This window comes from Sapajus apella, unplaced genomic scaffold (assembly GCF_009761245.1).
Source record: "Sapajus apella isolate SASKATOON/1434 unplaced genomic scaffold, GSC_monkey_1.0 scaffold40, whole genome shotgun sequence".
Taxonomy (NCBI): domain Eukaryota; kingdom Metazoa; phylum Chordata; class Mammalia; order Primates; family Cebidae; genus Sapajus; species Sapajus apella.
In genome coordinates, this window is record NW_022436980.1 from 8081316 (window position 1) to 8109090 (window position 27775).

Consider the following 27775-nt stretch of genomic DNA (forward strand, 5'->3'; position numbering starts at 1 on the left):
TGTGCTCCATGCCCGCCAATGCTCCAACGACAATGGCTGCTCTGCAAGGGGTGAAGGCGGGGTGCACTCACACTGGCAGCAGTGGCACAGCAGGGTGCATGTGCACACACATGCTAGTGGGTAAGAGAAGGGAAGGTCCCCTGGTGCACATGTGCACCAACAAAGTAATGTGGTGATGGGGGGGTGGCTGTGGGCGAGTGTGTGCAGGCAAAATGACACAGGTGAGCCTATGGAGGTAGGGGGAGAGTGCAGGTGAGCTGGGGTGTTCTGGGGTACCTGTACCTGGGGTGCAGGTGACTGCAGGGGCTGTTCTGCCAAACACTCTGCCAGTCAGGCATGGTCCACCAGTGCAGGAGCTATGATCTGAGCCCCCAATGTACCTGGTGGCTGCACTATAAGCAGGTGCCACCAGGTTGGAGCCCTGGGAGAGGCCAGCAGACCAAGAGGTGCCCAGGTCAAACGAGCCCCATCCCATGGGCAATATTACCCTGCAGAGTTAAGGTCCAACAGTTCCCCTAGGGTTCAAGTCTCCTATGGGAGCAAGTTGAGCCTAGGAGTATGGGTAACCCTGGCTGAGTGGTTCACTACAGATGTTCCAGACCAAACTGTCTGGGCTTCATGCCAGCAGGAGCTCTACTTCTATCACTTTTCTAAACAGGTCTTTCTGTCAATTCAAGTGTCTATGGTGGTCCAGGTCTTCTCCTGCTGGGATTTCAGAAACTGGATTGCTCCTTGCCTGTTTAACCCATCCCTTTGCAGGAGTCGTTGGTGGCCAGCAATGAGTTCTAGTGTTCCATTAGTTCCGTGCAGGGTTCACATCTTCCTCCTCCTTCAGCCCAGCATCTTCTTCCCTCCATCTGCTCTCAATGCCTTCAGAGGCTAGCAGTGTGCCAGCCTTTTCAATGTCCGGGTCTCTCAGTAGAAGATACTCCTCCTGGCTGTGTCTAGTTGACTCTCTTGGAGGAGAAATCCATGACTGAAAATCTATTTGCAGCAAAACCTATTTCATAACTCAAAAGCTTGGGCTGTTGGGAATTTTAAATTCAACCACACTTAATTGAGGCTTTAATTATGCTATTCAGTTCTGGTGCTTTGATACATTACAGCAGTATCATGGATACTGACCCCACCTTTGCTAACTGTGTGCCACAAAACTCCTTGACTTAAATGATATTTGCATGTCAAGTCCCCAGGCCTAACATTGCCTTCATACTCCACGTGTGGCTCAGCCTCATTATAATACCATAGAGCCACAAAAATAAGACCCAAATCAACTCAAGTTTGTGATCATTTGAAAAAGATGTCCCATATCACAGTTCCAGTTTCAGTTTCACATTATAGATTATATTGCTTCAGCCCAACTTTGACCTTGAAGATGACTTTGCCCCTTTTCCCAGAAACAACTTCACCCAGGATACTGAGATCACTACCCCAGAAACATACATATGCTGGATTTCCTAAGGAGCTGAAAAATTGGACACAGAACATTTATCATTTTACTTCCTTTGATAAGAGAAATTGTTTCATTCCCTGAATTTAGCATTTGCTTAGTTCATACTCTTATTCTCTGCCAAAATGTACCTCTTTATACTTCCACACCTAAAGAAATATCTGGTAGAGTGTACTAGTCTTTGTGCCATTTTAATAATTAATGAGATTATTTGTTTTTCCAGGAAGTAACTGCCACATATGGGTTCACCCCTCAACCCCCCAGAGAGAGGACCTCCCATTGCTCACTACCTCCTCTGACACTGTCCACTCCAGTTTGCTACCGCAACGTCCTGCCCTGCATCCATGACCACAGCTGCTGCCTCTTCCCCTAGGTCACAAACGTCACTAATCTTTACATACGTCTTACTTAACTAACTTCATACTCTCCAAAAATGTAATTGTTGGACCTGCCACCTTGAACCCTGGAATATACCATGAGATTACTATCACACACACAAAAATATAGCTCATGTTTTAACATACTTTAACTCAATTAGTATATTGTTGGAGATCCTGGAAATCCCAGATCTGTTTTCTTGGCTAAGGCCATACAATGTGAAACTTGGTTATGAACCAGGCTACAAGGACTCCTTATACTCCTACTTGTTTTCCTCCTTTTTAAGGAAAAAATAATAAAATTCATTTATGCTATTTAGGCCAATGTATGCACTACTCTAAAAGTCTTCTCTACAATTTAGGCCACTCAAATACGTCAAGTAATCAAGCTTAACATTAATGTGGAGATCAATAGGTCAATTTTTACTAGTTTTCATGTCAAAAAAATGCCTTTTAGTCCCAGTTTTGAGCCCCTAATGGTTAGTCAGCTCCCCATTTGAATATCTGACAGACAGCTATGTCCCAGAGCTAGCGAAGTCATTCAAATTAGCTTATGCACAGGGTTTTCAGGAAACCTAATCCTGCTCCAATTGCCATATATAAGGTATTCTCTACAGCTCCAGTGTGTTGTTACCCAGTCCGTGTGTGCAGTCACTGTGCAGCCCTACATAAAAGTCTTTTGTTTGGAGCTGTAAGTAACAAAGAGGTTTGCCTTTCATCTATCCAAGATAGTCTTTGTGTTGGGTCCTGTCATCAAAAGAATCTTTAATCTCATAAAACAGGAGGGAAGAATCTTTGCTTCTATCCTAGTTTACAATGGTTTTCTGGCAACATTTGGTTTTCTTTGGCTTGTAGAAGAAGCATCACTCTGATCTCTGCCTTTGTCTTTACATGGTGTTCCTATGTATGCACCCAGTTTTCCTCTTGTTATAAGGACACCATAAGAAGCTAAGAAGTGCAAAAGAAGAGAAAAAGAATAAACCAAAGACACCAGTTATATTGGATTAGGGACCAATCTATTTCAGGATGGCCACATCTTAACTAATTATATCTGCAATGACCCTATTTCCAAATAAGGTCATCTTCTGAGGCACTGGGGATTAGAATTTCAACAAATAAATGTTGGTGAGGAGTGCACTATTCAACTCATGACTGAAAGTACTTATTAAAGACACACATATCTTATAACACACTTATAAACCAACGACTTAATTCCTAGGTATATATCCAAGAAAATGAATGTACACATAGACGAAAAATTATGTACAAAAAAAGAATATTCTTAGTTTTATATTAGCCCCAAACTGGGACAATCTAAATTTACAGAAAAAGGAATAAATTGTGATATAGTTATTAAAATTTGCTATACAGCATTAACAAACTATGCAAAGAATTTCATGTATGTGAAGTTCAAAAGCTGTCAGAATGAATTAATGCTATTAGAAGTCTAAGTAGTGTTTATCTCTGGAGGAGAAGATATGAGCCCAGAGGGAACAAAGGAAATTTTGAGTAATAAAAATTATCGACACTTTGGTTTTGGAAGTAATTGGATGAGTGCACATATATGTTAAAAATTCATCAAACTGTATACTCAAGATATGTTCATTTTACCATACGTAATTTATACTCTCAAAATGCTGCTTTTCAAATTAATTGTTATATAATTAATCTTGTTACTTCAGTGCTGTGGGAGAAGCAATAAGTAGTAAGCACTGTTTTTTTTGGTATATTACTCAGCAAAATGCACTAACACTTTCTGTCAGTGGCTAATCAGTCAAAAACATATGCAATAAAAGCAGAAGTTAAAGATCAGCAAGATGATGAAGAAACATGTTTTGCAATCCTGTTGAAAAGAGAACAAACAAAAGTGACCAAGAGAAACAGACTGTCTGTTGATTGATTTAAAGTGGATTTATGTTTAAGTAGAAAACTACTCCAAATGCATACGTGGGGAAAGATGCCCGCTTCAATGTTACTGATCTCCATCGTTATCATGGTATCTGGTAAGTCTGATACTGTGACATTTTCAGCTAAAAATAAAGCTTTCTTTCAATGATTATGAGGATACTCTTGATCTACTTACTTATAAGGTATTTCTTGACTTGTCCTAGCAGCAGTGATAAATGTGTACATTTTCCAGCAAAACTCCTTCTGAGTTACCTTATCCAGACGGTATAACTGACTAGGTGACTAGCTGAATTCACAGTAATTGGAAGGTGGGATTGAAGTGAAACTAAACTTCTGTGACATAAACGTTGTCCTGGACTTCTTTTGTTGGTAGATTTTTAAAATTACGGATTCAATTTGAGAACTTATTAGTCTGCTTAGGCTTTCAATTTCTCTTCATTCAATCTTGGGAAGTTGTGTATTTTCAGGAATTCATCAATCTCTTCTAGATTTTTCTAGTTTGTGTGCATAAAGGTGTTTATAATAGTCTCTGAGGATCTTTTGTATTTCTGTGAGATCAATTGTAATGTCACCTTTGTCATAACTGATTATATTTATTTGGATCTTCTTTTTTCTTTGTTAATCCAGCTAGTACTCTATTGATCTTGTTTATCTTTTCAAGGGGTCACCTTTTGGTTTTGTTGATCCTTTGTATAGATTTTTGGATCTTAATTTCATTCAGTTCTGCTCTGATTTTAGCAATTTATTTTCTTCTGCTAGCTTTGGGTTTAGTTTGTTCTTGTTTTTCTAGTTCTTCTAAGTGTGATGTTAGATTGTTCATTTGAGATCTTTCTAACTTCTTGAAGTAGGTGTTCAGCACTATAAACTTTCCTCTTAACACTGCTTTTGCTGCATCTCAGGGATTTTTATATGTTGTGTCTCTGTTTTAATTAATTTCAAACTTTTTAAATTTCTTCCTTAACTTTATTGTCTACCCAAAATTTATTGAAGATCGAGTAGTTTAATTTCCATGTTATTGTATAGTTTTCAGAGACATTCTTGATATTGATTTCTATTTTTATTCCACTGTAGTCTGAGAGTATGGTTGGCATGATTTTGATATTTTGAACTTACTGATACTTGCTTTATGGTTGAGTATATGGTTGACCTCAGAGTATGTTCCATGTGATAAGAAAAATAGATATTCTGTGGTTGTTGGGTGGAGTATTCTGTAAATGTCTGTTAGATCCAACTGATCAAATATTACATTTAAGACCAGAATTTTTTGGTTAGTTTTCTGCCTTGATGATCTAATGATGTCAGTGGGATGTTGAAGTCTCCAGCTATTATTAAGTCACTAAGTCTCTCCATAAGTTTAGAAATATGTGGGGTTTTTTAATTCTGGGTGCTCCAATGTTGGGCATGTATATACTTAGGATAGTTAAGTATTTTCGTTTATTTGAACCCCGTATCATTATGTAATGCTCTTCTTTGTCCTTTTCTATTGTTGGTTTAAATTTTGTTTTATCTGATGTGAGAATAGTAACCCCTGTTCTTTTTTGTCTTCCATTTGTGTGATAGATCTCTTTCCACCCCTTTACTTTCAGCCTGTCTCTGTTGTTACATGTGAGATAGGTCTCTGAAAGGCAGCAGATGGTTACGTCTTGTTCTTTTATCCAACTTGCCACTCTGTGCCTTTTAAGTGGGGCATTTAGATTGTTTAATTCCAGATTAATATTGATATGTGAAGTTTTGATCCTGTTGTGATGTTGTTAGCTGGTTGCTTTGGAGTCTTGATTGTGTAGTTGCTTTATAGGGCTGTGTAGTTAAGTGTGTCTTTGTAGCAACAGATATTGTTCTTAAATTTGTATGTTTAGAACTCCCTTCAGGATCTCTGGTAAGGTTGGCCTAGTGGCAATGAATTATCTTCGTGTTTGCTTGCTTAGGAAAGATTGTATTTCTCTTTGCTTACAAAGCACAGTTTGGAGAGTATGAAATTCTTAGTTGGAATTTCTTTTCTCTAAGGATACTGAAAATAGACCCCAATCGCTTCTGGCTTATATGCTTTCTGCCGAGATGTCTGCTGTTAATCCAATGGGATTCCTTTGTAAGTGTGCTGGCCCTTTTCTCCAGCTGCTTATAAGATTTTATTTCACATTGACCTTGGAAAGTCTAATGACTATGTATCTTGGAGATGGTCATCTTGTGTAGTATATTGCAATTCTCTGAATTTCTCAAATTTGCATGTCAACCTCTTTAGTAAGATTGGGTAAATTTTTCAGAACTGTATCCTCAAATATGTTTTCTAAGTTGCTTACTCTCTCTTCCTGTCTAGGAAGATCCCCTGGGCAGAAGCTGCAGCTGACCAATAGGCTAAACCCTTATTTGACCAGTCTCATGGATAAAGGGACACCCAACTACCATGCCAAAACACAAACCTACTCCTCACTCTTCTCAGTGTTCTGAGATTGGGGGCTCCACCCTGGCTTGAACTCAGGCAGCAGATCTCATCTTGATACCTCTGGGTGGTGTGCTTGAATGCTGGATGTTGGGATTGAGTGCATGGTTTTATCCTCTGACCCCTCAGGACTGAGCACCAGGTGTGCTGGGAAGGTCAAACTGCTTCCAGCCCGCTGCAAAATACTCAGGTGGGGAAATGGAGGCTATTCTGTGTGCACCCTATTTCAGGAGTGGCCAGGCATGGGCCTTGGATGGGGCTGGTGCACAAGGGTAGATTAGACACACAGTAGTCCTGTGGGAAAGGCAGCCCTTCCTTCTGCCAGCCTGGCACTCAGCAGGGGTTAGAGTCACTCAGAGCAAGATGGCAAACCATGGTGATGGATGCATATGGTTGTGTTTTGCTGCACCTGCCCCACATGAGAAATTTTCTGGGCTCCACACAGGTTTGAGCTGTACCTCTGCCTATTCTCTGGTATGCTAAAAGAACTACCCAAGAATGGTTAATTTATAAAGAAAAGAGGTTTAATTGGCTCACTGTTCCAGAGGCTGTACAGGAAGCTTGGCTGGGGTGGCCTCAGAAAACTTAAAATCATGGTGGAAAGGTAAAGGGGAAGCAAGCATGTCTTCAAATGCCCAGCAGAAGGTGGGGAGGTGCTACATACTTTTAAACAAGCAGATCTTGTGAGAACTCTATCATGAGACAGCACTAGGGGGAGGGTGCTAAATCATTAGAAACCACCCCATGATCCAATCACCTCCAACCAGGTGCCACTCAGGATCATAATTCAAAATGAGATTTGGGTGGGGACACAGAGCCAAACCATATTAAGCCATCAATATATTTTTGCCTCTTTTCTCTTGCTATTACTAACATACACTCCATATCCCTGACTAGGATTAAGGAGCAGATCTGTGGTTATGAAATAGCTTTGGACTGTGTGATACTAATAGCTCCTAAGAATCAAATCAACAACCATCTATCTTAAATAATATCAAATATATAATTTATATAATAATCTGTCACAATCAGCATGTTTTCCAGAAAGAAATGGCATTATTCATGTATTAACACTCATGTAATGACATTGTTCATGTATTAACACTCATGTATTAACAATTTCAAAGTTTTTCTAGCTAGAATTCTAGCAAGAAATGGGGTGAGCTTATATGCAGATTTTGGAACTGTTTTTCTCTGGCTCTCTAATTTTTCCATATATTGAAGCAGTTCTGATATTTTATTTTTATTTAGCGTAGACCACAATTTGGTCCATGTTTCGGCCCACTAAACAAATGAATAGTGATATGGTTTGGGTCTGTGTCCTCACTAAATCTCATGTCTAACTGTAATTCCCAGTGTGGGAGGTGGAGTCTGGTGGGAGGCAATCGGATCATGGAGGTGGCGTTCTTATGAATGTGTTAGCACTATTGCCTCGGTGCTGTTTGCATGATAGTGAGTGAGTTACGAGATCTGGTTGTTTAGAAGTGTTTAGTAGTGAAAATAGAGATCCAAGATGGCTGATCACTAGCAGCTCGGGATTGTAGCTCCCACTGAAAGCGCAGAGAACGAGAGGACACCACACTTTCAGACCAATTTTTGTTGCTCATGCACCAGGAGATTCCCAGCGGAGGAGCCCCACGTGTATCTCCAGCGCGACTCTTGAGGGTGGTGAGGCAGTTTTGCCGCTGCCTTGGAGCGACGGTTCTTGGTGCAGAGTCAGAAAAGCACCATCAATCTTAAAGCCGCTGTTTCGACTGGCACAGTGGGTTGCTTAGATTCTAGCGCTGGGAATCAACAAGTTGGACGTCCATTCAGAAACCCAACTATAAAGACGGTAATTATAAAGACCACAGATGGATAAATCTATAAAGAAAGGAAGAAAACAGCCTAAAAAGGCTGAGAATACCCAAACTCAGAACGCCTCTCCCTCCACAGGGGATCACAGTTCCTCATCAGCAACAGAACAAGGCCTGATGGAGAAAGACTGTGTTCCATTAGCAGAAGCAGACTTTAAAAAGTGGATGATAAGAAACTTCTGGGAATTAAAAGAACTTGTTCTAACCCAATGCAAAGAAACTAAGAACTTTGAAAAAATGTTTGAAGAAATGTTAAAAATAACACATAATTTAGAGAGGAATATAAGTGAATTAATGGAGCTGAAAAATACAACACGAGAACTTCGCGAACTATGCACAAGTTTTAACAGCCAAATTGATCAAGCAGAAGAAAAGATATTAGAGGTCGAAGACCAACTTCATGAAATAAAACAAAAAGACAAGATTAGAGAAAAAAGGGTAAAAAGGAACGAACAAAGTCTCCAAGAAATGTGGGACTATGTGAAAAGACCTAATCTACGTTTGATAGGCGTACCCGAATGCGATGAAGAGAATGAATCCAAGCTGGAAAATACTCTTCAGGATATTATCCAGGAAAACTTTCCCAACCTAGCAAGGCAGGATAATATTCAACTCCAGGAAATACAGAGAACACCACAAAGATATTCCTCAAGAAGACCAACCTCAAGGCACATAATCGCCAGATTCACCAGGGTTGAAATGAAAGAGAAAATACTGAGGGCAGCCAGAGAGAAAGGTCAGGTTACCCATAAAGGGAAGCCCATCAGACTCACAGCAGATCTCTCAGCAGAAACCCTACAAGACAGAAGAGAGTGGGGGCCAATATTCAACATCCTTAAAGAAAAGAACTTTCAACCCAGAATTTTACATCCAGCCAAACTAAGCTTCATAAGCGAAGGAAAAATAAAATCTTTTGTGAACAAACAAGCACTCAGAGATTTCATCACCACCAGGCCTGCTTTACAAGAGCTTCTGAAAGAACCACTACAAATAGAAAGGAACAACCAGTATCAGCCTTTCTAAAAAATGCCAAAAAATAAAGAACATCAACATAATCAAGAAATTGCATCAATTAACTGGCAAAACAGCCAGCCAACATTAAATGACAGCATCAAACTCATATATATTGATATTAATTCTAAATTTAAATCGACTAAATCCCCCAATCCAAAGACACAGGCAAAAAAAGCCAAGACCCATTGGTATGCTACATCCAGATCCATCTTACATGCAAGGATACGCAAAGACTCAAAACAAAGGGATGGAGAAAAATTTACCAACAAAATGGAGAGCAAAAATAAATAAATAGAAAGTAGGAGTTGCAATTTTTGCTGATAAAATAGACTTCAAAGCAACAAAGATCAAAAGAAGCAAAGAAGGATATTACATAAAAGGATCAATGTAACAAGAAGAGCTAAAGATCCCAAATATATATGCACCCAATACAAAAATACCCAGATATATAAGACTTATAAAGAGACTTGGACCCCCACACAATAATAGTGGGAGACTTACAGATCAATGAGACAGAAAGTTAACATCGATATTCAGGACTTGAACTCAGATCTGGAACAAGTAGACTTAATTAACATTCATAGAACTCTTCACTTTAATACACAAAACATACACTCTTATCAGTACTACATCACACGTATTTACAGGTTTAAATGAAATATTGGTTGGCTGCTTGTTAATTATTTTCTTCCTGTCTCTATTATTAAACATAATTACAGGCATACCCATTTTTAGACTGCATTTTAGCCTGGGCAATAAAGCAACATCCCTGTTCTCTCTCCCTCTTCCTCTTTCTTCCTTTCCTTTATTCTTTTTTTTTCTTTTTCTTTTTTTTTTTAATTCTTTTTCTTTCTTTCTCTCTTTCTTCCTCAAAAAAAAAAAAAAAAAAAAGAAGTGGGTAGCATCCCCACCCACACCTTCTTCCTCCAGCCCTGGCTGTATGAACATGCCAGCTCTGGCTTTGCCTTTTGCCGTGAATAAAAGCCCCCTGAGGCCTTCCCAGCAGCAGATGCCACCATGCATCCCATACAGCCTGTGGATCCATGAGCCAATTAAACCCTTTTTCTTTATAAATTACCCAGTCTTGGGTATTTCTTGATATCGGTGGCAGAACTGACTAACACACACAGAGCCCTTTCTAATGCCTGGAGTTACAGCATTGAATCTAGAATCTCTGCTTACTGGGTTCATGTTAATAATTTGGCCTCGTTCAGCTTTGTCTTTTTCATTACTTCACATCCTTAATCTTCATTTCTGTATGTATTGTCCAAATGTATAACTGTATACATTGGAGAAATCATATAGATCTTCTGGTGTGTAGTGTACCTCCTTGTGGGTCACACCGTACCTCACTCTTTGGGGTCTAGTTATAAATCTGGAAGCAAAGAGGAGTGAGGGGGGAGATCCTGAGAACAGAAAGTATCTTTTCAGGCAACCAATTGAAGAAAAGTCATTATAGTTTCTTTAGGCAAAGCAGGCGGTTAACATCTCCAAACAGGGGTGGGAGGGCTGCTTCTATGGGCAAAGACTTAGGAAACTTTAGAGATTTTATATGTTCAGTTTCCTTGGCTTTTGCTTATATGTTCACATTCCAATTTTCAGGATCCCATTCCTTTCCAGTCGATAACCTCACTGTAGCAGAGATACACTGACAGGTTAGGAATTCAATTTGTGTTGTCATTCAGCCATTTACAGGATAAGTTTTGGTTTCTGGAAACTTCAGCCTTGCTGAGAAGATGGGGGTTCTTTCATGGCAGACATAGAAATTTCCAGTTTACTCATACAGTTTGAGAATCTGAAGCCCTGAACTCATCTTTTTCTTTCTCCATTTGCCCAGCAAATTAGGAGAAACCAGCCAATCTCCTTATGCTAAAATGTATCAAATACAACTCAGACCTTGCCTTTTGTAAGAATTTGACTAGGCCCATCCAATGGTGACATTTTGCATATCTCCATTGTTACTTCATGGCCATGGACTTTCAGTGTGCCCACTAACACTAGAAATACAGTCATTAGTGCTTTTAAATTTAACTAGATTAGATGACCAATTCCAGAAAACCCAGGACTAATTCTGAAAATTCAGCCTTATGATTCTGTTTCTTGAGGACCACGTATGGTACCAAATCTGTATCAGTCAGGGTTCCACCAGAGAAAGATAATGAGTAGAAAGTATGTGTATGTATGAGTGTGTGTGTGTGTGTGTGTGTGTGTGTGTGTGTGTATGTTATTTCAAGGAATTGATTGTTGCAATTGTGGAAGCTGATAAGTTTGAAATTTATAGGGTGGACTGGTTGTCCGGAAACTCTTGGTCAGAAACTAATGCAACTAATGCTGCAATCTTGAGGAAGAATTTTTTTTCTTACTCCGGAGAACCTCACTTTTAAGGCCTTTCAATGGATCGAGTGAGGCCCATCTATTTTATTGAGAATAATTTCCTTTACTTAAAATCAATTGATTGTAGTTATTAACCACACCTACAAAATACCTTTACAGCAATGCTGAAATTAGTGTTTGCTTGACTGAATGATTGTATACACTAGCCAACTTGACACATAAAACTAGCTCTCACAAGAGGATACACCTTTTTTCAGGTGAACACACAATGTTTATCAAGGCAGACCATTAAATGAGCCATAAAACAAATCACAATAAATTTAAATTTATCTCAGTAATTATTTTTAAAAGGCTTTATGTTATTGAGACCAGCAAATGATCTTGTGGTTTTCTGTTTCCTTGTCATTTTTACCTTGAGAAGTTTCCTTTAGCATTTTTTTTGCAAGTTCAGCCATGCATTTGAAAAAAGAATTGTTCTAGTTTATCCAATACTTCTAAGTTTTTTTTTTTTTTTAAGTAGAGGAGGTTGTCTATCATTTCTATAATAGTTCTGGAAATGGAACTTTACTCTTGGGGCCTGCATTGAACTCTTCCACTGATTAGAAGTGGGTGTGCCTGGCAAAAGACTGGTAGAGCTGATCTGTTATAGTAACATTGGATGAATCATTTATTCATAACTGTGCACAAGAAATGTCAAAATCCTATCATATATGCATTTATCTGGTTATGTTCTCACTGCTGATTTATGTAGAGGTTTCTGTGATTTTTGGTGTGATTGTTAACTAATTTAAGGAATTGAAATGTTTTCTGTGATCATCTTATACAAAATCAGGGGATTCCAGTCCATTTCAGTAAATAAAATTTCTTAATTTTCTCCCTATTTCTTCTGTAAATGTTTTCTAGCTTCAGATAATAATTCCTGTCTGATGACACAACCGGAAATGCAGAGCCAGAGAATATTTCTTAATGAAGGTAAAATGCTCGCTTAATAACCAGTTTGATGGGAGGGTTGGATCATCAGTAGAAACATTTACATGATCATTTGTCCTGTGTGCAACTGTAATAGATAACTCTCTGCACACTATTGCTTGAATACCACCTACTTATTCAATTTAATTCAACAACAACAAAAAACAAACATGTAGATTTCTTAGTAGCACAAAAAAATGTGCTTGGTAAAATAAAAGTTAAAAGAAGAAAACTTACAGCACCTTCAAGTAGTCTATATATTCTGGTCTTGGAAATAGACAAGGACACAGAATTATATTACAAGGTAGAATGAGGTGAGCACTATAATATAAAATCAGTGTATTACAGAGAGTAGCTTTTGCCCAGGCTCTGGAAGGATTTCAGAAAGCATAAATTGTTGGAAAAAAGAGGCCAGGAGATCATTGTGGACTAAGGTACGGGGTAGAAAGGCACATAAAATGTTCAGTCAATAGAAATAGTCTGGGGTGGGAGGAGTTTAGTGTGCATGCTGGATTGTAGTGAGAGTGGAGCCTGAAAAGTCAAGCTGCAGTCAAACAGTGGAAGGAAGTAGAAAGGGTGGTAATAAAGTCAAAAGAAGAACTGCATGAATAGATACAGAACCACAGAAGAAATTGAGAATTACTGCCAAAAAATGTGTGGCCTTAGATTGCTATGTAAGATAAATAGTTTACATTATTTTAAGCCTTTAAAGAACAGATAATATTTATGCCATTTAGTTTTTCCATAGAATAGAGAAAGAAGAAATGTTTTCTAAATGTTACAAATATAACTCAGATATATAATCTTGACAAAGTTAGTGTACAAAAATTTCCTAAGCTAATTTCACTTGTAAATGCAGAGGCAAGGATTCCACGTATCAGTACAGAAGAATGACGGTGAGTGAGACTACCCCTACTTCGACTCCTTGTCTCTCAGATCCAGCTTAAACTATGAACTGGGGACACAGCAACATCCTAAAGGGTGGTATCCCATCTTCATAAGCTATTGTTTCCAAATTTCAGTTGTGCCTGCAAGAGGCTGTGTCAGTGCTCCATCAAGCAGACCCACATGCCTCTACCCAACACCTTCTTAGCCTCTACTTTCCAATCTTGACTCTTCCAGGTCTCTGACGAAACAAGCCAAACAAGGCAAATGGTTATTTGCCACTGCTCATGAGTTTATCTATTTTATTACAGAATCATTTCTTACTTGAGTATTTTTCATCATCACTGTCTTTCAGGGCCAGACCAGAATGGGGCTACAGTGCCGCAGCAGCCCACTTTTTGGCTTATATCACAGACTGAGGCAACTCGTCCATAAGCTAAGCTTTGGGTTTTGGTCCTAGAGAACTCACAGTGAGGGCTTAGATGTGAGCTGAGAGACAGATGACCGTATAACAGTGGTATATGAAGTGGGGGCCTGAACCATTTGTTCTCTCAAATGACTGGTGTTCTCTTGAGGCTGGAGCCTGATCCCCAATGTACTACTTCTGTTTTACAATGGATTGCTGCTGGGCCCACCTTACTTTTTGGTTTGATGAGTCTAATAGTATCTAGCTTATAATAGGCTGTTTTAGGAGCCTGATTATTTCATAACCTATAATTAGACGCTCAGTCTTCACCAGGGTCCCCTAGTATGCCATGAGCTGTTTTTTAAAAGGTAACTAGTTATCTGCTTCAGATGACATGGATTTACCCCAGAACCCTAGGCCTGCACTGTGACCGTCCTACTGGACTTGTCTGAGACTCTGCATTGCATCTTTATCACAGAATCTTCTTGTATCACAGATCTGCCTGATCTTATGAACTTATTGTCAGGGTTGGTGTACTGTAGCATGGACCTGTTACAGATTTCTTTCTTGGTCTGGAACACACTTAGACTAGCATCCTATTAGAGGATCAGAGCAGTAATCTCAAATATGCAGCAGGCTGCCTCCAAAACCAAGTGTTGTTCTACTCAGTGGTAGGAAGTAAGGTTAAATAATTTGTCCTTTTCTTGGGAGGAGATACATGGTAGGATTCAGACCACTGGGCCACTAAAAACTTTACTGATTATTCAGGCCCTGAATCTTCATAGAATTTATTTCTCACCTCTGGAATGCATGTGATTGACTAAGGTATTCATAATACCTCTCACTTTTTGCTCAGAAGATCTAATTGATATGTCATCAATATAGTAGACCAATGTGATAGTTTCTGTAGAATGCCTAGACAGCCTAGATCTCTTTAGATTACACGGTACATGAAAGTAGAAATTAAGGCAAGACCATGTTTGTATACTGTTTACTCTCCTGTGGAATACAAACAAACTTTTGATGTTCCTTTCTGATGAATATTGAAAATAAGGCATTTACCAGATCGATAACCGCATACTACAACTGGAGTATTGCTAGTAAAGGTAGCTTATGTGGCAGAGTAGCTGCAGTTGAGGCTAACACATTGGTAATTTTGCACTGGCCTACTGCAATTCACCATTCAGTGTTTTGCAGGGATCGAACAGGTAAATTAAGTAGGAGATATGATGGAAACCACTATTTTAGTATACTTTAAGTGTCCGAGAGGAGACTCATCCTTAGGCCTTCAATATTAATATTTATTTACTATCTTGGCCAAGGTGGGTGGTTTAGGGGATTTCTCTTGGACTGTCCTATTATAATAGTTCTTACTTTACAGATCAAGGAACCAACAAGAGGATCTGCAAGCTGCTAAGTATGCTTGTCCTAATTATTCAGCAACTGAACTGGATAAGTCTGTGGACTTTGCAAGTCTACTGTGACATGAACCAGACCCAGGATTTCTTTTATTACCTGATTCCAATATGTTCCTACTCTAACAGGAGGCCCTTAGTGTTCTTTGTGTTCTTGGGTATCAGGATCAATTCAGATTAGTATTCAAACAACCCTCAAAAGATCTTTGTATTCCTTTTTCCCCAGGTATGGTTACCCAAACACATGATCATAGGTCCTTTGATGAAGGATGAGGGGAATAACTTTCAGATGGCTGGGGACAACCAAGACCCTTTCAGTGGGTCCCCTCAGTAAAAATGAGTTACAATAGTAATAATAATGATGATCATACAGCCATGTTATTTGCCTTTCTACTGATATTTTCCCTGATAGTACAATTGAACTCTTGTTTAAAATTACTGGTGCCTTAGCATGAATAAAGTGCAGAGCACTCACTGTATTAGTTTGCTAGGGCTGTTGTAACAAAGAACCATTAACTGAGAGGTGGAGGCAATGGAACCTTATTGTGTTACAGTTCTAGAAATGAAAACACCGAGATCAAGGTGCTGGTAGGGCCATTCTCCCTCTGAAGGCACTATGAAAGGATCTGTTTCAAGCCTTTCTCCTAGCTTCTGGTATTTCCTGGCTTAGGCAGCATACCTCCAATTCTTACATGGAGCTTTTGCTGTGTCCATATCTGTGTCCAGTTTGCTCTTGTTTTATGAAAACACCAATTGTATTGCATCAGGGGCTAACTCAACTCCAGTATGACTTTGACTTAGCTAGTTATATTTGTAATGATTTTATTTTCAAATAAGGTCACATCTTTGAGGGTTAGGACTTCAACACATAAATTTTTAGATATAAAATTCAACCCATAACAGGCACCAACTTGTACCAATAGTCGTATTCTTCACTTACTCATGCACACACATACACATTCCCTAAAAATGTCCTTGATGATTCAGTAAAAATTATTAATGTATTAAATCTCAAGCCTTATATATGGTATCTTTTAAATATTCTACATGATGAAACTGGAAATACATTTAATGCATTTTTGTTGCATGCCAAAGCATGATGGTTATTTTGAGGAAATGCATTTGTATCAAATGTTTGAGTTGCAAGCGGAACTATTTCCAACCAACCTTTTACATCCAGGGTGGGTAAAATACCCATTAAGAGAAAGAAGGGTTTTATGGGACCTTAAATGAGACCCAGTGGAAGAAATTGACATGTAGAAATTTTTATCATTTTCCTTATTGTCCAGTTAGCAGTTCACTGTCTGTACTAATGGATACAAAAGTTGTGCTCTGTTGCCATCCCATCCTACTGACAAGTGTGATGGTAACAGCATGGGAAATACTCATCAGAGACAAATCTTCCTGCATCAAAGCCTACAGGAGAGATAGAAATGAGACAATGGAAAAAAACTACAATGACAAAAGTATATAACATGGGCCTCCAGTCCTGACTAGAATCTTGCCCTTCAGATTGATCCAGTTGTCCTCACTCCCTATGGGTATTACAGGTGAATAATCGTAATGCCTGATGGGAATTTCCATCATAGATATTACCCATGATAATGTCCATTGAAAGGGTCTTGGTTATCCCTAGCCATCTGAAAACCACGCTTTGAGAATTACTATAGCAGTCATTCCCCTAGGCCGTCAGGGGACCCGAAGGACCTAGTTTTAACCTTACCAAGTGTTAGATAAGGAACAAATGTCTCTCTAAATTTCATATTCTTTATGTTAAGATTGAAGCACTTTTTCCTTACCTTTCTGCAATTCTCCTTGAAGTGACAGTGTTTCTAAGCATGAATAGAACTGTGGTGTGCAAGGCAGTTGCAGCAAAGCCAGCTGCATAGATCTCCTGGACGCCGCAGGGAGATTGTGTCACTGAGAAAGAATATTGAGGCAATGGCACAGTGACTGCGGGGAGTACATGCCACTGAGAGGGCCACAATGTGCCTACCATGACCTCATGATAGCCACATGTGACTAGCAACAAGAGGTCTATAGAACTACTTCCTGGTTAGTAATTATTCCAGTTTTGTGTTCAATTTTTTCACTCTTTTAGAGGAGTTAGTTTAAGAAGGAAAAAAAATGTGCAGAGTAATTTCATTTAAAGATGCTCTCTCCAGCATTTGAAGAAAGAAGTATAATTAGACTACCTCATGTGAGATGCCCATGTGGACCAATCTTGGCTAGGAAAGGAGAAATGGGGGGAGGCATGGTTACCTCATACAAACTGGTTGACTAAACAAAGTGTCTCATGAATGAGAAATCATTATTAATTGCTTATAAGCATAATTTTAAAGATGTTAACATGTTTTTTCCTCTAATGATGGCATAACTTCTAATTTCTGTTTTACAATGATTTTTATATAATTTTAGTTATCATTAACTAATTGTCTTCATGTTGAGTAAGACTTTGTGGGGAAATACTTGCTTCCATTCTGAATACATAAAATCGATTTCATTTATTCTTCTGTAACTATTTTCAAGTTTCAAGTAGTTCATGTATGGATGAAAAGCAGATGACACGGAACAATTCAACAGTTTTCCGAGAAGGTAATATGCTTCCTTAGTAGTGGCCAACACTGAGGCATGGAAAGTTGAACTTCGGTAGAATTATTAGCTGATGGCCTGGCTGGAGGCCAGCCTTGTGACTACTCGAAGAACATGTTGATCTGAGTGCTGTGGTACGAGGGACCCTGAATGTCCCAGTCTCTAGTTTTCCAAACAAGCCATCTTCTTGCTTGCCTCTGAACCTTTGCTAAGGTGGCATGGTGGAAGGAACGCGGATTTAACGACCTTTGAGGTCTGCATTAAAGTCCTACCTCTTTCTGTATCTAATTATGTGATCATTATTTGACTGTGAAATACAAGGGTTAAAGTACTGCAAAAGAGATGGGTAACACCAAAACAGGAGAGGAGAGATATTAAGTGTAGGGTTTAGCAAAAACAAGCGTCATCCACATAAGGGTTTGCCCCTCTGCAACTGATTCTGCTTATGCGACAGTGATGACATCTCTGACACTCACCTTTTTAACTTACAGGTGAGTAGTGACAGACACTTTGGCAGAATAATTACCTCTCAGTAAACCCTGATCCGTTGTGGAAACATTGTGGCAGCTTATGAAATGCATGAGAATCTATGTTGGAAGATGCTTGTAGGATGTGTAGGATGCATGGCTTACTTTTTACTTTTTTAAAAGATGGACAGAAAAGGGTTGACTTAAACATTTACTTCTGATGATTGTATTGAATACACAGAAATAAAATCTGTCAGCAAAGTTTACCACTGAACTCTCTGGTATTGTACGTGTGACTAAATAAGAAGGAAGGAAAATATCCAAAGGCTATGTTTGACAATGTCACAAACTTACAATAAAACTTTTTCCTGATAAATGTCCAAAGGAAAATAAAGCATTTTAAAAAGTATATGCCACACTACTTTTTAAATTAGAAATATGTATTTCTAAACATCTCTAGGTAAGAAAATTTGAGCTCCTAGGCATTTCTTTTAATTTACATGTGATGGCTCAGCTGGTAAAATTATAGATTTTTTTTAAAGATCTATGGCTCTCACTAAATAAAAAATAAACTTAAAAAATGTCCAGCTAGCTAAGCCTGAATGCCATATTAGTTACCTTTAATGAAAGAGCCATAAACTTTCCATATTTATGCTTGTCTGAAATAACGACCTTAGAGACAGGCATTTAACTTTGATGTTACTGATGTTCTTGTGCTCACCAAAACAAAGGAGGAGACAATCACATCACCAGTTTTTCCACTTTCCCTTCCAAGGCACATGAATTGTATGATAAATAAAGTAGTCTCTACCATCTAAAGATTAGATATAGAACACTGCCTTTGTTGTTTAATTTATAATTCTGTTTTCTTCTCTGTTTCTAGATATTAAAACTCCTGAATTGATTTCAGAATACTTTATTGTATTTCAGAATACAATATTATGTATACTGTTTTTCTAATAATACATAAAACTGGAGAAAATGTGTTAATTTCTAGATTGGATTCAACATATTATTTATATTTTGTGAATGTTATTTTCATAAGTAAGCCTAATATTTCTGGAATAAGATCAGCAAATTTATGTTCTAATATAACTTCATGTAATATACTATTGTGAATAAACATAACGCCTGAGGTTCTTCATTGAGATTTTCTTTATCATTCTCCTTTCATGTATGCATCCAGTTAACACTTCATGTCCTATACTGATGGGTAAAAATGCTGTGCTTTGCTGCCCTCCTATTGCATTAAAATATTTGATCATAATAACATGGGAAATAATCCTGAGAGGCCAGCCTTCCTGTAAAAAAGGCTACAGGAAAGAAACAAATGAGACCAAGGAAAACAACTGTACTGATGAGAGAATAACCTGGGTCTCTAGACCTGATCAGAATCCTGCCCTTTAGATTCATCCAGTGGCCATCACTCATGACGGGTATTACAGATGCATAAAGAGAGCACCTGATGGGAATTTCCATCGTGGATATCACCTCCAAGTGTTAGGTAAGGAGCATCATATATCGTGGTATTTCACATCAGATTTGTGACTGAAGCAAGTGTCTCTCTGAATTCTTTTTTTCCCTTTCCTCTCTGCAGTTACTCCTGAAGTGACCCTGTTTCAAAGTAGGAATGGAACTGTAGTATGCAAGGCAGTTGCAGGGAAGCCAGCTGCACAGATCTCCTGGATCCCAGAGGGGGATTGTGTCACTGAGCAAGAATACTGGGGCAATGGCACAGTGACTGTTAAGAGTGCATGCCACTGGGAGGGCCACGATGTGTCTACCGTGACCTGCCCTGTCTCCCATTTGACTGGCAACAAAAGTCAGTTCATAAAGTTGAATTCAGGTAAGCGTCTGTTTCTTGTAGAAGAGTAAACTTAATGCTCAACTTTTTCTTCCACAGAAAATTATGAATAATCAAATGCCAGGTGAGAAAACTTGAGCTCCTGGTTTGAAAATATTCTCTAAAACTAATCTATCTATCTTTTAGTGGAACAGCCATAAAAATATATTTTGCTAAATTTGTGGTATATAGACTCTTACTTTAAGATTAATTCTTGATATGAAATATCAAGAGTTTTATATAGTTTTAGCAATCTTTGTTCAGTAGATAGCCCAGAATGACAGTTATTTCTTTCCTGATTTTATTTCTTGTAGTAGTTATCACTTTGTTACTCTGAATAAGACACAAGTATTTCTTCCCCCATCTCATCATCTAAAAGCAATCTATTAATTAATTCACCAAATACTTATTGAATGCTATTTATAAGTTTGAAGCCGGTGATGCAAAGATGAAAAGATAAGGTCTACATCTTTATATTGTTTTGGACAGGATAATCTCGTGATTAGCAGCAAAGCCTTTCACATAACATGGCTTTTTGTTCACCAGCTATATGAACTTGAACTTAAAACTCTGTCTCATTATTCTTTACCTGTTAAATGAAGATAATGAGACCCACCTAATAGGATTACTGGTTTAATTAAATAAAAGTACATATATAAAAAACATGTTATATATTTAATTGTATTAATATACACCACTACATAATTGATACTCAGCAAATGTTAGCCACTAGACTTCCTTATATTAATTAATGTTGGCTATTATATGTATCCTATTAATAAAAATTACCTATTGTAATTATTATAATTAATATTAAACATAATTATATTAATTTTTCCTCATATCATTCATGTTTCTTTTTTACATCAGCTTTATTGACATCTAATTTATATACCGTACAATTCACCCATTTGAAGCATGCACTTCAATGCTTGTGTGACCATTGCTACAATCAATTTTAGAACATACTTATCACCCCAAAAGGAAACCATATATTCTTTAACTGTGTTTTCCATGATCAATCTCCCATCAAGTCTAAATTCTTACTTCATACATGTTATCTACGGATCAGTGCATTTATCTTTGGTATTATCTGATCTTCCCTTCTATAGTACCAACATCCAACCTATATTCTAAATCTTTGTCCCCCTTTACCTCCTTAGGAACTTTCATTCACTTCTCTTTTGCTTAATTTTTTTGTTCCTTAAATCATTTTTTCCTAAAGTTGCTCATAAAACATGCCTATTTTTCTTTCATATCTAAAAACTTGGTGTTATGACTTCCTCAAACATTTAACTCTTGGCTTCTACTCATATCCAAGATTTTTTTATTTTTAAAGAGGCGTCTACACTTATTGCCTCTTCTATATCACCTCACATTTATCCCTTAATTCATTTGCGTCTCCCTGCAGAGAAAATGCTCTGACAAAAAGCATCTCTCAGATGCCAAATAAAATATAAATGTTTCATTCTTTGTTCACTTAATTAGCTTCTTTGTAATATTTATTATAATTACTAATTTAAAATATCTAATATAATTTTATATAATATAGTTTTTAATTTTTTATTTATTTGCTTTTTAATAGTATTTGTTATGGTTTCTTCTTCCTTCTGATGTGTTTTTCTCCTGTTCTCACTTGGTTCTTTTCTTAACTTTGTCAACTTTTTTGTTTTCTTAAATAGATTTATTTCATCTATTCACCCCATGAATGGTCACATTTCTATGTATTCCATCTTTGTCCATCTCTTCATTGTACCTTTGTTCTTTGAATAATCTCATCCATGTCCATGGTTTCAACCACTGTCTAATTCCTGACTCTCAAGTCTATAGTTTTGCTCAGATTTCTCTCCTTGGCTACACAATGACCAAAACCACATTCCCACTGGAAAGCTTCACCTGGATGCATCAAGGGCACCTCTACTTACGTATTTCTGAAACCATTCTCCACTACCCCTTTGTGAGCCCTACATCTGTATATCTTGATAAATGACTCAAGCTAGAAATGTTAGAATATTCTACAATATTTCTCTTTCTTATCCCCATATTCAATGCCAGTTACGATGTTTTGTTGATTTGACCTTAATTTTTTTCTTACATCTGGGTCTTTTTCTTTTTCCCTACTGTCTTAATTGGTCAAATAGTAACTCACATCAGGATTATTATAATGTCCGTGTAACAAACCTTCCTGGCCCCAGGTTACTTTCCTCCAATTTATCCCCTCTACTGTTTCTGGAGGGACCTTTCTAAAATGCCACTCTCCTACTTACATAATCTCTTTGCTTTACATCAAGTGAAACACTTTCACAATCTCAACCGGCTGCTCTCATTAGCCTTGTGTCTCACTGTTCTCTATTCTGTACCCCATGCATGTGGACCTCTTTAGGTTCTTCAAAAGTGTTAAGTGCTTGTATTCCTCTGTTCCCTTTTACATACAATTTCTACCTCTCCATAAGGCACTTCTTTCCCTGTACCCTCTTCTTCCATTGCATTTGATCGATTCCTGTTGAAGTTTTAAGACTTAGTTTGACATTGATCCTCGGGGATGATTTTCTCCTGCCTTGAAGTTCAGTTAGCTATTCCGCCTCTGTGCTCACAGAATGCTTATGCATTCCTCTGTCAAAGTATCTCCCCAGCCGTGTAATTGACTGCTCGACACTGTTTTCATTCACAATGCTTCTGACACCAAATGTGTGTGTTTTTTTCCCTACATCAACTAATTCTCCAACTCTCCAGCTACCAACTAGGTGTCCTACAATTCAATTCAGACACTAACTACCTGGAGTTAGCACAGACTGCACAGGTTAAGGGCTTAGTCTCATAAGATTTTCCTCACTTCAGACATCTGTTACGAGTCCCAGGTTGCCACCTGAACTTCTAATCAACTGGCTATAAATTCAGGGAGTTCCCATCATTCCCTTGTCAGGTTTAATAATTTGCTAAAGTGGCTCACAGAACTCATGTCAACCTGATATAATCAAAAGGATCAGAATCCAGTTTAAAAGAGTTTATTTAAGCAAGAGTCTGAGAATAGCTATTCGGGTAACACAGACTCCAAAGGGATGGGTAGGTAAGGAAAAAGGTTAACGCACAACGAGTGAAACAAAAGTTATGGCTTCCTAGGTCATAGCTGCTTGTTCAGGTCTCATAATCGTATTCTGTTAAGGCTCAAAATATTTTAAAGTACCAACAGCTTGGATTTTTAAATTACTTATTTTCACACTTAGGAATGTACTTTATTTACTATGACTGATTTATTATAAAGTATCCAACTCAGGAAGAGACAAAAGGAAGAGATGCATAGGGCAAGGTATGGAGGAAAGAGCTTCCATGATGACTCTGGGAGTGCCAACCTCCCAGTCCCTCAGTGTGTTCACCAGCTGGGAAAATCTCCCAACCCAGATAGCTCTCCAGACTCTGTCATGTAGGGTTGTTGTATAGGCTCTATTATACAGGTATGATTGATTAAATTATTGGGCATTGGTTATGAGCTCAATCTCTAGCCCTTCTCCCCTCCCAGGAGGTCAGTGGAAGGGGAGGGTGGTGGTAGGGGGTGAGTTTCAACCCTCTAACCATACCTTGGTCTTTCTAATTACCAGCCCCATTCTGAAGGCCCAGCCACCACTTATCTCATTAACATACAAGAGATGGATCACTGTGGAATTTCCAAGGAGTTTAGGAAAAATCCTTGGAACTGTGCCAGGAACTGGCAGACAAAGACCAAATATATATTTCTTATTATATTACAACCACTTACTTCTGTGACTCTCAGCACAGTGTAAGGTCCTTGAGAGTTAGAACCACTTCTTTTATTTTTGTATTCATTAAGTCTGGCACAGTACCTGACATAATACAAGTAACTGCAGAAGTAGGTTCAAATCATTGCAGATTCATCTCTATATATTCCATTCTATGCTCTAAATATGACTTAGGTAAGCTAGTCTTTTAAACTTTTCTCAAATTGTTTCTTTATCTTGAAAAGTCCTTCTTCTTTTAACCTTTTCAATCCTGCAGACTAGCAAGGCTCAGTTCAAGTCCTGCCTCCCCCAACCTCCCTGTTAGAGTTGATTAAATGTTTTTATTCCTTAGATGATTTATAATCTGTAATTTATAATCTATAATCAGTTCATCCAGCACTGTTTTCTCTCTTGTACATTTAAACTGAAACATTTCAGAGACAGGTCTCAATTAATTTGGAAGTTTATTTTGCCAAGGTTTAGAACAATTTGCACACATTGAAAAAAAAAAAAACAAAAAACAAACAAAAACCCAGAATCAGAGAAGCAGTTGGTGATCTGTGCCTTTCTCCAAAGATGACTTTGAGGGCTTCAATATTTAAAGGGTAAAAGGGCACTGGAGGGGAAAGAGGAAGGGTATGGTAATTCAGATGTAAGAAAAACGGAGCAGGTAGGGGGATAGTCAATTATGATGAGGCGAACACAGAGTAACTACTTGTGAAGAAATTTACGTTTTATCTGTAGCTCTCTGCTGAGGAATAAAAGGAAAGGCAGCTGCTTGCCTGACTCAGCTTTCAGCTTAATTTTTCCCATTTGGCATAGTGAATTGGGGTCTTGAGCTTTTATTTTTCTTTCATCTAAGTTGTCTTTTCATTTGTATGGATCTGACTTCTCCAGTTGGTTTGTGAGATATTTTGAGGACTGTAACCATATTGTTTTCTTATTTCCTCATAATGCCTAGGGTTATCTGACATTTTTCTAGTTTAGTCTTTGAGCAGGTTATTTAACAGGATAGAATGACCTCTTGGAGCCAGGAGTCAGACTTGTATTTAGAGTTCACACACTCTTTAGGTGGCCAATTTCTTTCTTCTTTTTTTTTTTTTTTTTTTTTGAGACGGAATCTCGCACTGTCGCCCGGGCTGGTATGCAGTCGCATGATCTCGGCTCACTGCAACCTCCGCTGCCTCCTGGGTTCAAGCGATTCTCCCGCTTCAGCCTCATAAGTAGCTGAGATTACAGGTGCATGCCACCACACCCAGCTAATTTTTGTATTTCAGTAGAGACAGGGTTCGCCATATTGGTTTGGCTGGTCTTGAACTCCTGACCTTAGGTGATATACCCACCTTGGCCTCCCAAAGCACTGGGATTACAGGCATGAGCCACCATGCCCAGCCTAGCTGGCCAATTTCATAGAATAAAAGATTTCAGAATGATGTTCCTGGCCGGGCGTGGTGGCTCACACCTGTAATTCCAACATTTTGGGAGGCTGAGGCGGGGGTATCACCTGAGGTCAGGAGTTTGAGACCAGCCTGGCCAACATGACGAAACCCCATCCCTGCTAGAAATACAAAAATTAGTTGGGCTGGGTGGTGTGTGCCTGTAATCCCAGCTACTAAGGAGGCTGAGGTAGGAGAATCGCTTGAACCTAGGAGGTGGAGGTTGAGCTGAGATCTCGCCGCTGCACTACAGCCTGAGAGACAGTCCGAGACTCCATCTCAAAAAAAAAAGAATGATGTTCCTAATTAGTTTGATTTATCTTTGCAGTAATTCTTAGGGCCATTTCACAGATAAATAAAATGAAAGTAGGAAGACTTAAAACACCTTGCTAAAGAGGTTACATCAACTTAGTAAGAAAATCACTTCACTGTGTGGAAAGTGTTAATAGATCATACCCCAAATATTGAGTAATGTTCTTTCAAAGGCTAATATTTGCATGGGAAGTTGAAATATACTGGGGAAAACATATTGTTTTTCTTATAAAATTGGAAAGTATCAGCAATGCGTAGTGTGTATTTATTTGCTCAGAAAACATTTGTCAGAAACCTACCATGTACAAAACACAAGCATGGTTCCTAAGTTCTGCCAGGAAAGAATAATATATTAGTAACATTTGAGTTGTAATTTAGTTTTTATGGTTATGACAGTCTATGAACTCTTAAGAATATTTTAAAATGTTCTTTAAAATGATTAGCTCTAATTTGTAATTAGAAGAATCCTTGAAATAATTTCTTACCCCTGTCTGTGTTTAAAGGTCTCAGAACCTCAGGATCTCCAGCGTTGTTCTCCTTACTGATCATTCTTTATATGAAACTCTCTTTTTGTGGTGATTCTGGTCATCACGGGGTTTGTTTTCTTCCAGAGGATAAATGATGTCAGGTAGGAACTGCAGCCTGAAAAGCAAGACACAGTAGGAAAAAAAAATCATTGTAACATTTTGAGTTTACAATGTACTGGGAAAAGCTTGACACTCTTTTGGTATATTGTATTCTCCCTCCAGCCCCTTCTTTAATGTGAAGGCATCAGTAAAACTGACAGCCCAGGCAGATGTGCCTGCAGCACTGGGGCAAGGACTTCTGCTTCTCTGTGGCTTTGATCTAGGAGAAGTGGCCTAGCCCACAGCTTGAGAATGTGCTGGGGGAAATAAAGTTTCTGGGGCTTCTCAAATGTTTCTGTCAAATTTCTCTGTTAAGGGCTTGTGTTCATTCCTGCTTAATCATATATTCTATGTGTTTTTTCCTCCCAAAGAATGAAAGTCGAAGGAGCCGGAAGTCAACTTATATTTGAGACATCACAAAAAAGCAGCCATTTGCAGTAAGCCTTCATGTTCAAAGTCTATCTTAACTTCTGTGACTTGATGTGATAGTTACTGATATGGTTTGGTGCCAAATTTCATCTCAAATTGTAATCCCCACATGTTGAGAGAGGGACTTGGCGTAGGTGATTGGATCATGGGGGCGGTTTCCCCCATGATGTTCTCGTGACAGTGAGAAAGTTTCCACAACGTCTGATGGTTTTATACGTGGCAGTTTCCCCTGCTCGCTCTCCCATCCGCCACCATATAAGACATGCCTTGCTTCCCCTTGCCATCTGCTGTGACTGTAAGTCTCTTGGGACATCTCAAGCCATGTGGAACTGTGAGTAAATTAAACCTCTTTTCTTCATAAATTACCCCCGGTCTCGAGGAATTCGTTATAGCAGTGTGAAAATGGACTAATAGTTACCAAGACCTGTTTCAGACTCTTAGCATACAATGTTAAGCACACATGCAAAAGCTTCGGGCCTGCCGTCGTAAATGCCTAGGATACTTCATCTACTTTCCCATTTCCCTTAGTAAATTTTTATTTGCAAAAGTGAAACAACTGCTTTTCATACTAAAGAGGAAGATGGCTCAGCAAAAGGCAAATAACGATGCCTGGCAGTTTTTCTACGCCCTTTGGGTTCTTTGAATGGTGCTTTCCTCTTAGCTTCTTGGCTCCTCTGCATACCCGAGATGCTAATCAATGCTGCAATGGCAGGAACCACTGCAAACACTGTCTGCAAGTCAGCTAGCGGCTGACCTTTCATCCATTACCTCCTTGCTTGCAATTAGTGGGGCAGTAGTATTGCATGTTTGGACTGATTCTTGAGTAAATGGCTGAGTCATTTTTAGCAGTATTTACATTTTAGCAGAAATTGTTTAAGTTGATCTCCACTAAGAAAATGTCAGGGTCACTGGAGATGACACTGAATGTCCCCTTACTTTTTAGACCTCGAATGTCTCAACTCTCTCTCTTGTTTACACTCAGGTTTCAGCAGTTGGATGGATTAATGATGGTAAGAGTAAGATATTGGTGAAATCCTTCTATCTTCTAGGGCCACTGTAAACTGAGATTCTATATTCACTTCATACAGATGGTAATCATATAGTAAAAAGTATTTTTATTTAAAAGAAGACTTTCTCATTTAAATTAGCAGATTGATATGATTTGGCTGTGCCCCCACCAAAATCTCAGCTTGAATTTTATCTCCCAGATTTCTCATGTGTTGTGGGAGGGACCCAGGGGGAGGTAATTGAATCATGAGCACTGGTCTTTCCCATGCCATTCTCA

The 27775-nt window shown here is 38.5% G+C and overlaps 1 protein-coding gene across 1 annotated transcript; it reads left to right on the forward strand.

The window, feature by feature from the left end:
• The first annotated feature begins 314 nt into the window (after positions 1-314).
• CD200R1L (CD200 receptor 1 like) lies at positions 315-26852 on the forward strand. The gene is given in 7 exon segments (XM_032299093.1): positions 315-3830; positions 12280-12348; positions 17581-17646; positions 19297-19614; positions 19708-19956; positions 25939-25996; positions 25998-26852. Coding segments are annotated over 7 exon segments (894 nt in total). The 5' UTR covers positions 315-3766; the 3' UTR covers positions 26068-26852.
• Positions 26853-27775: the final 923 nt, after the last annotated feature.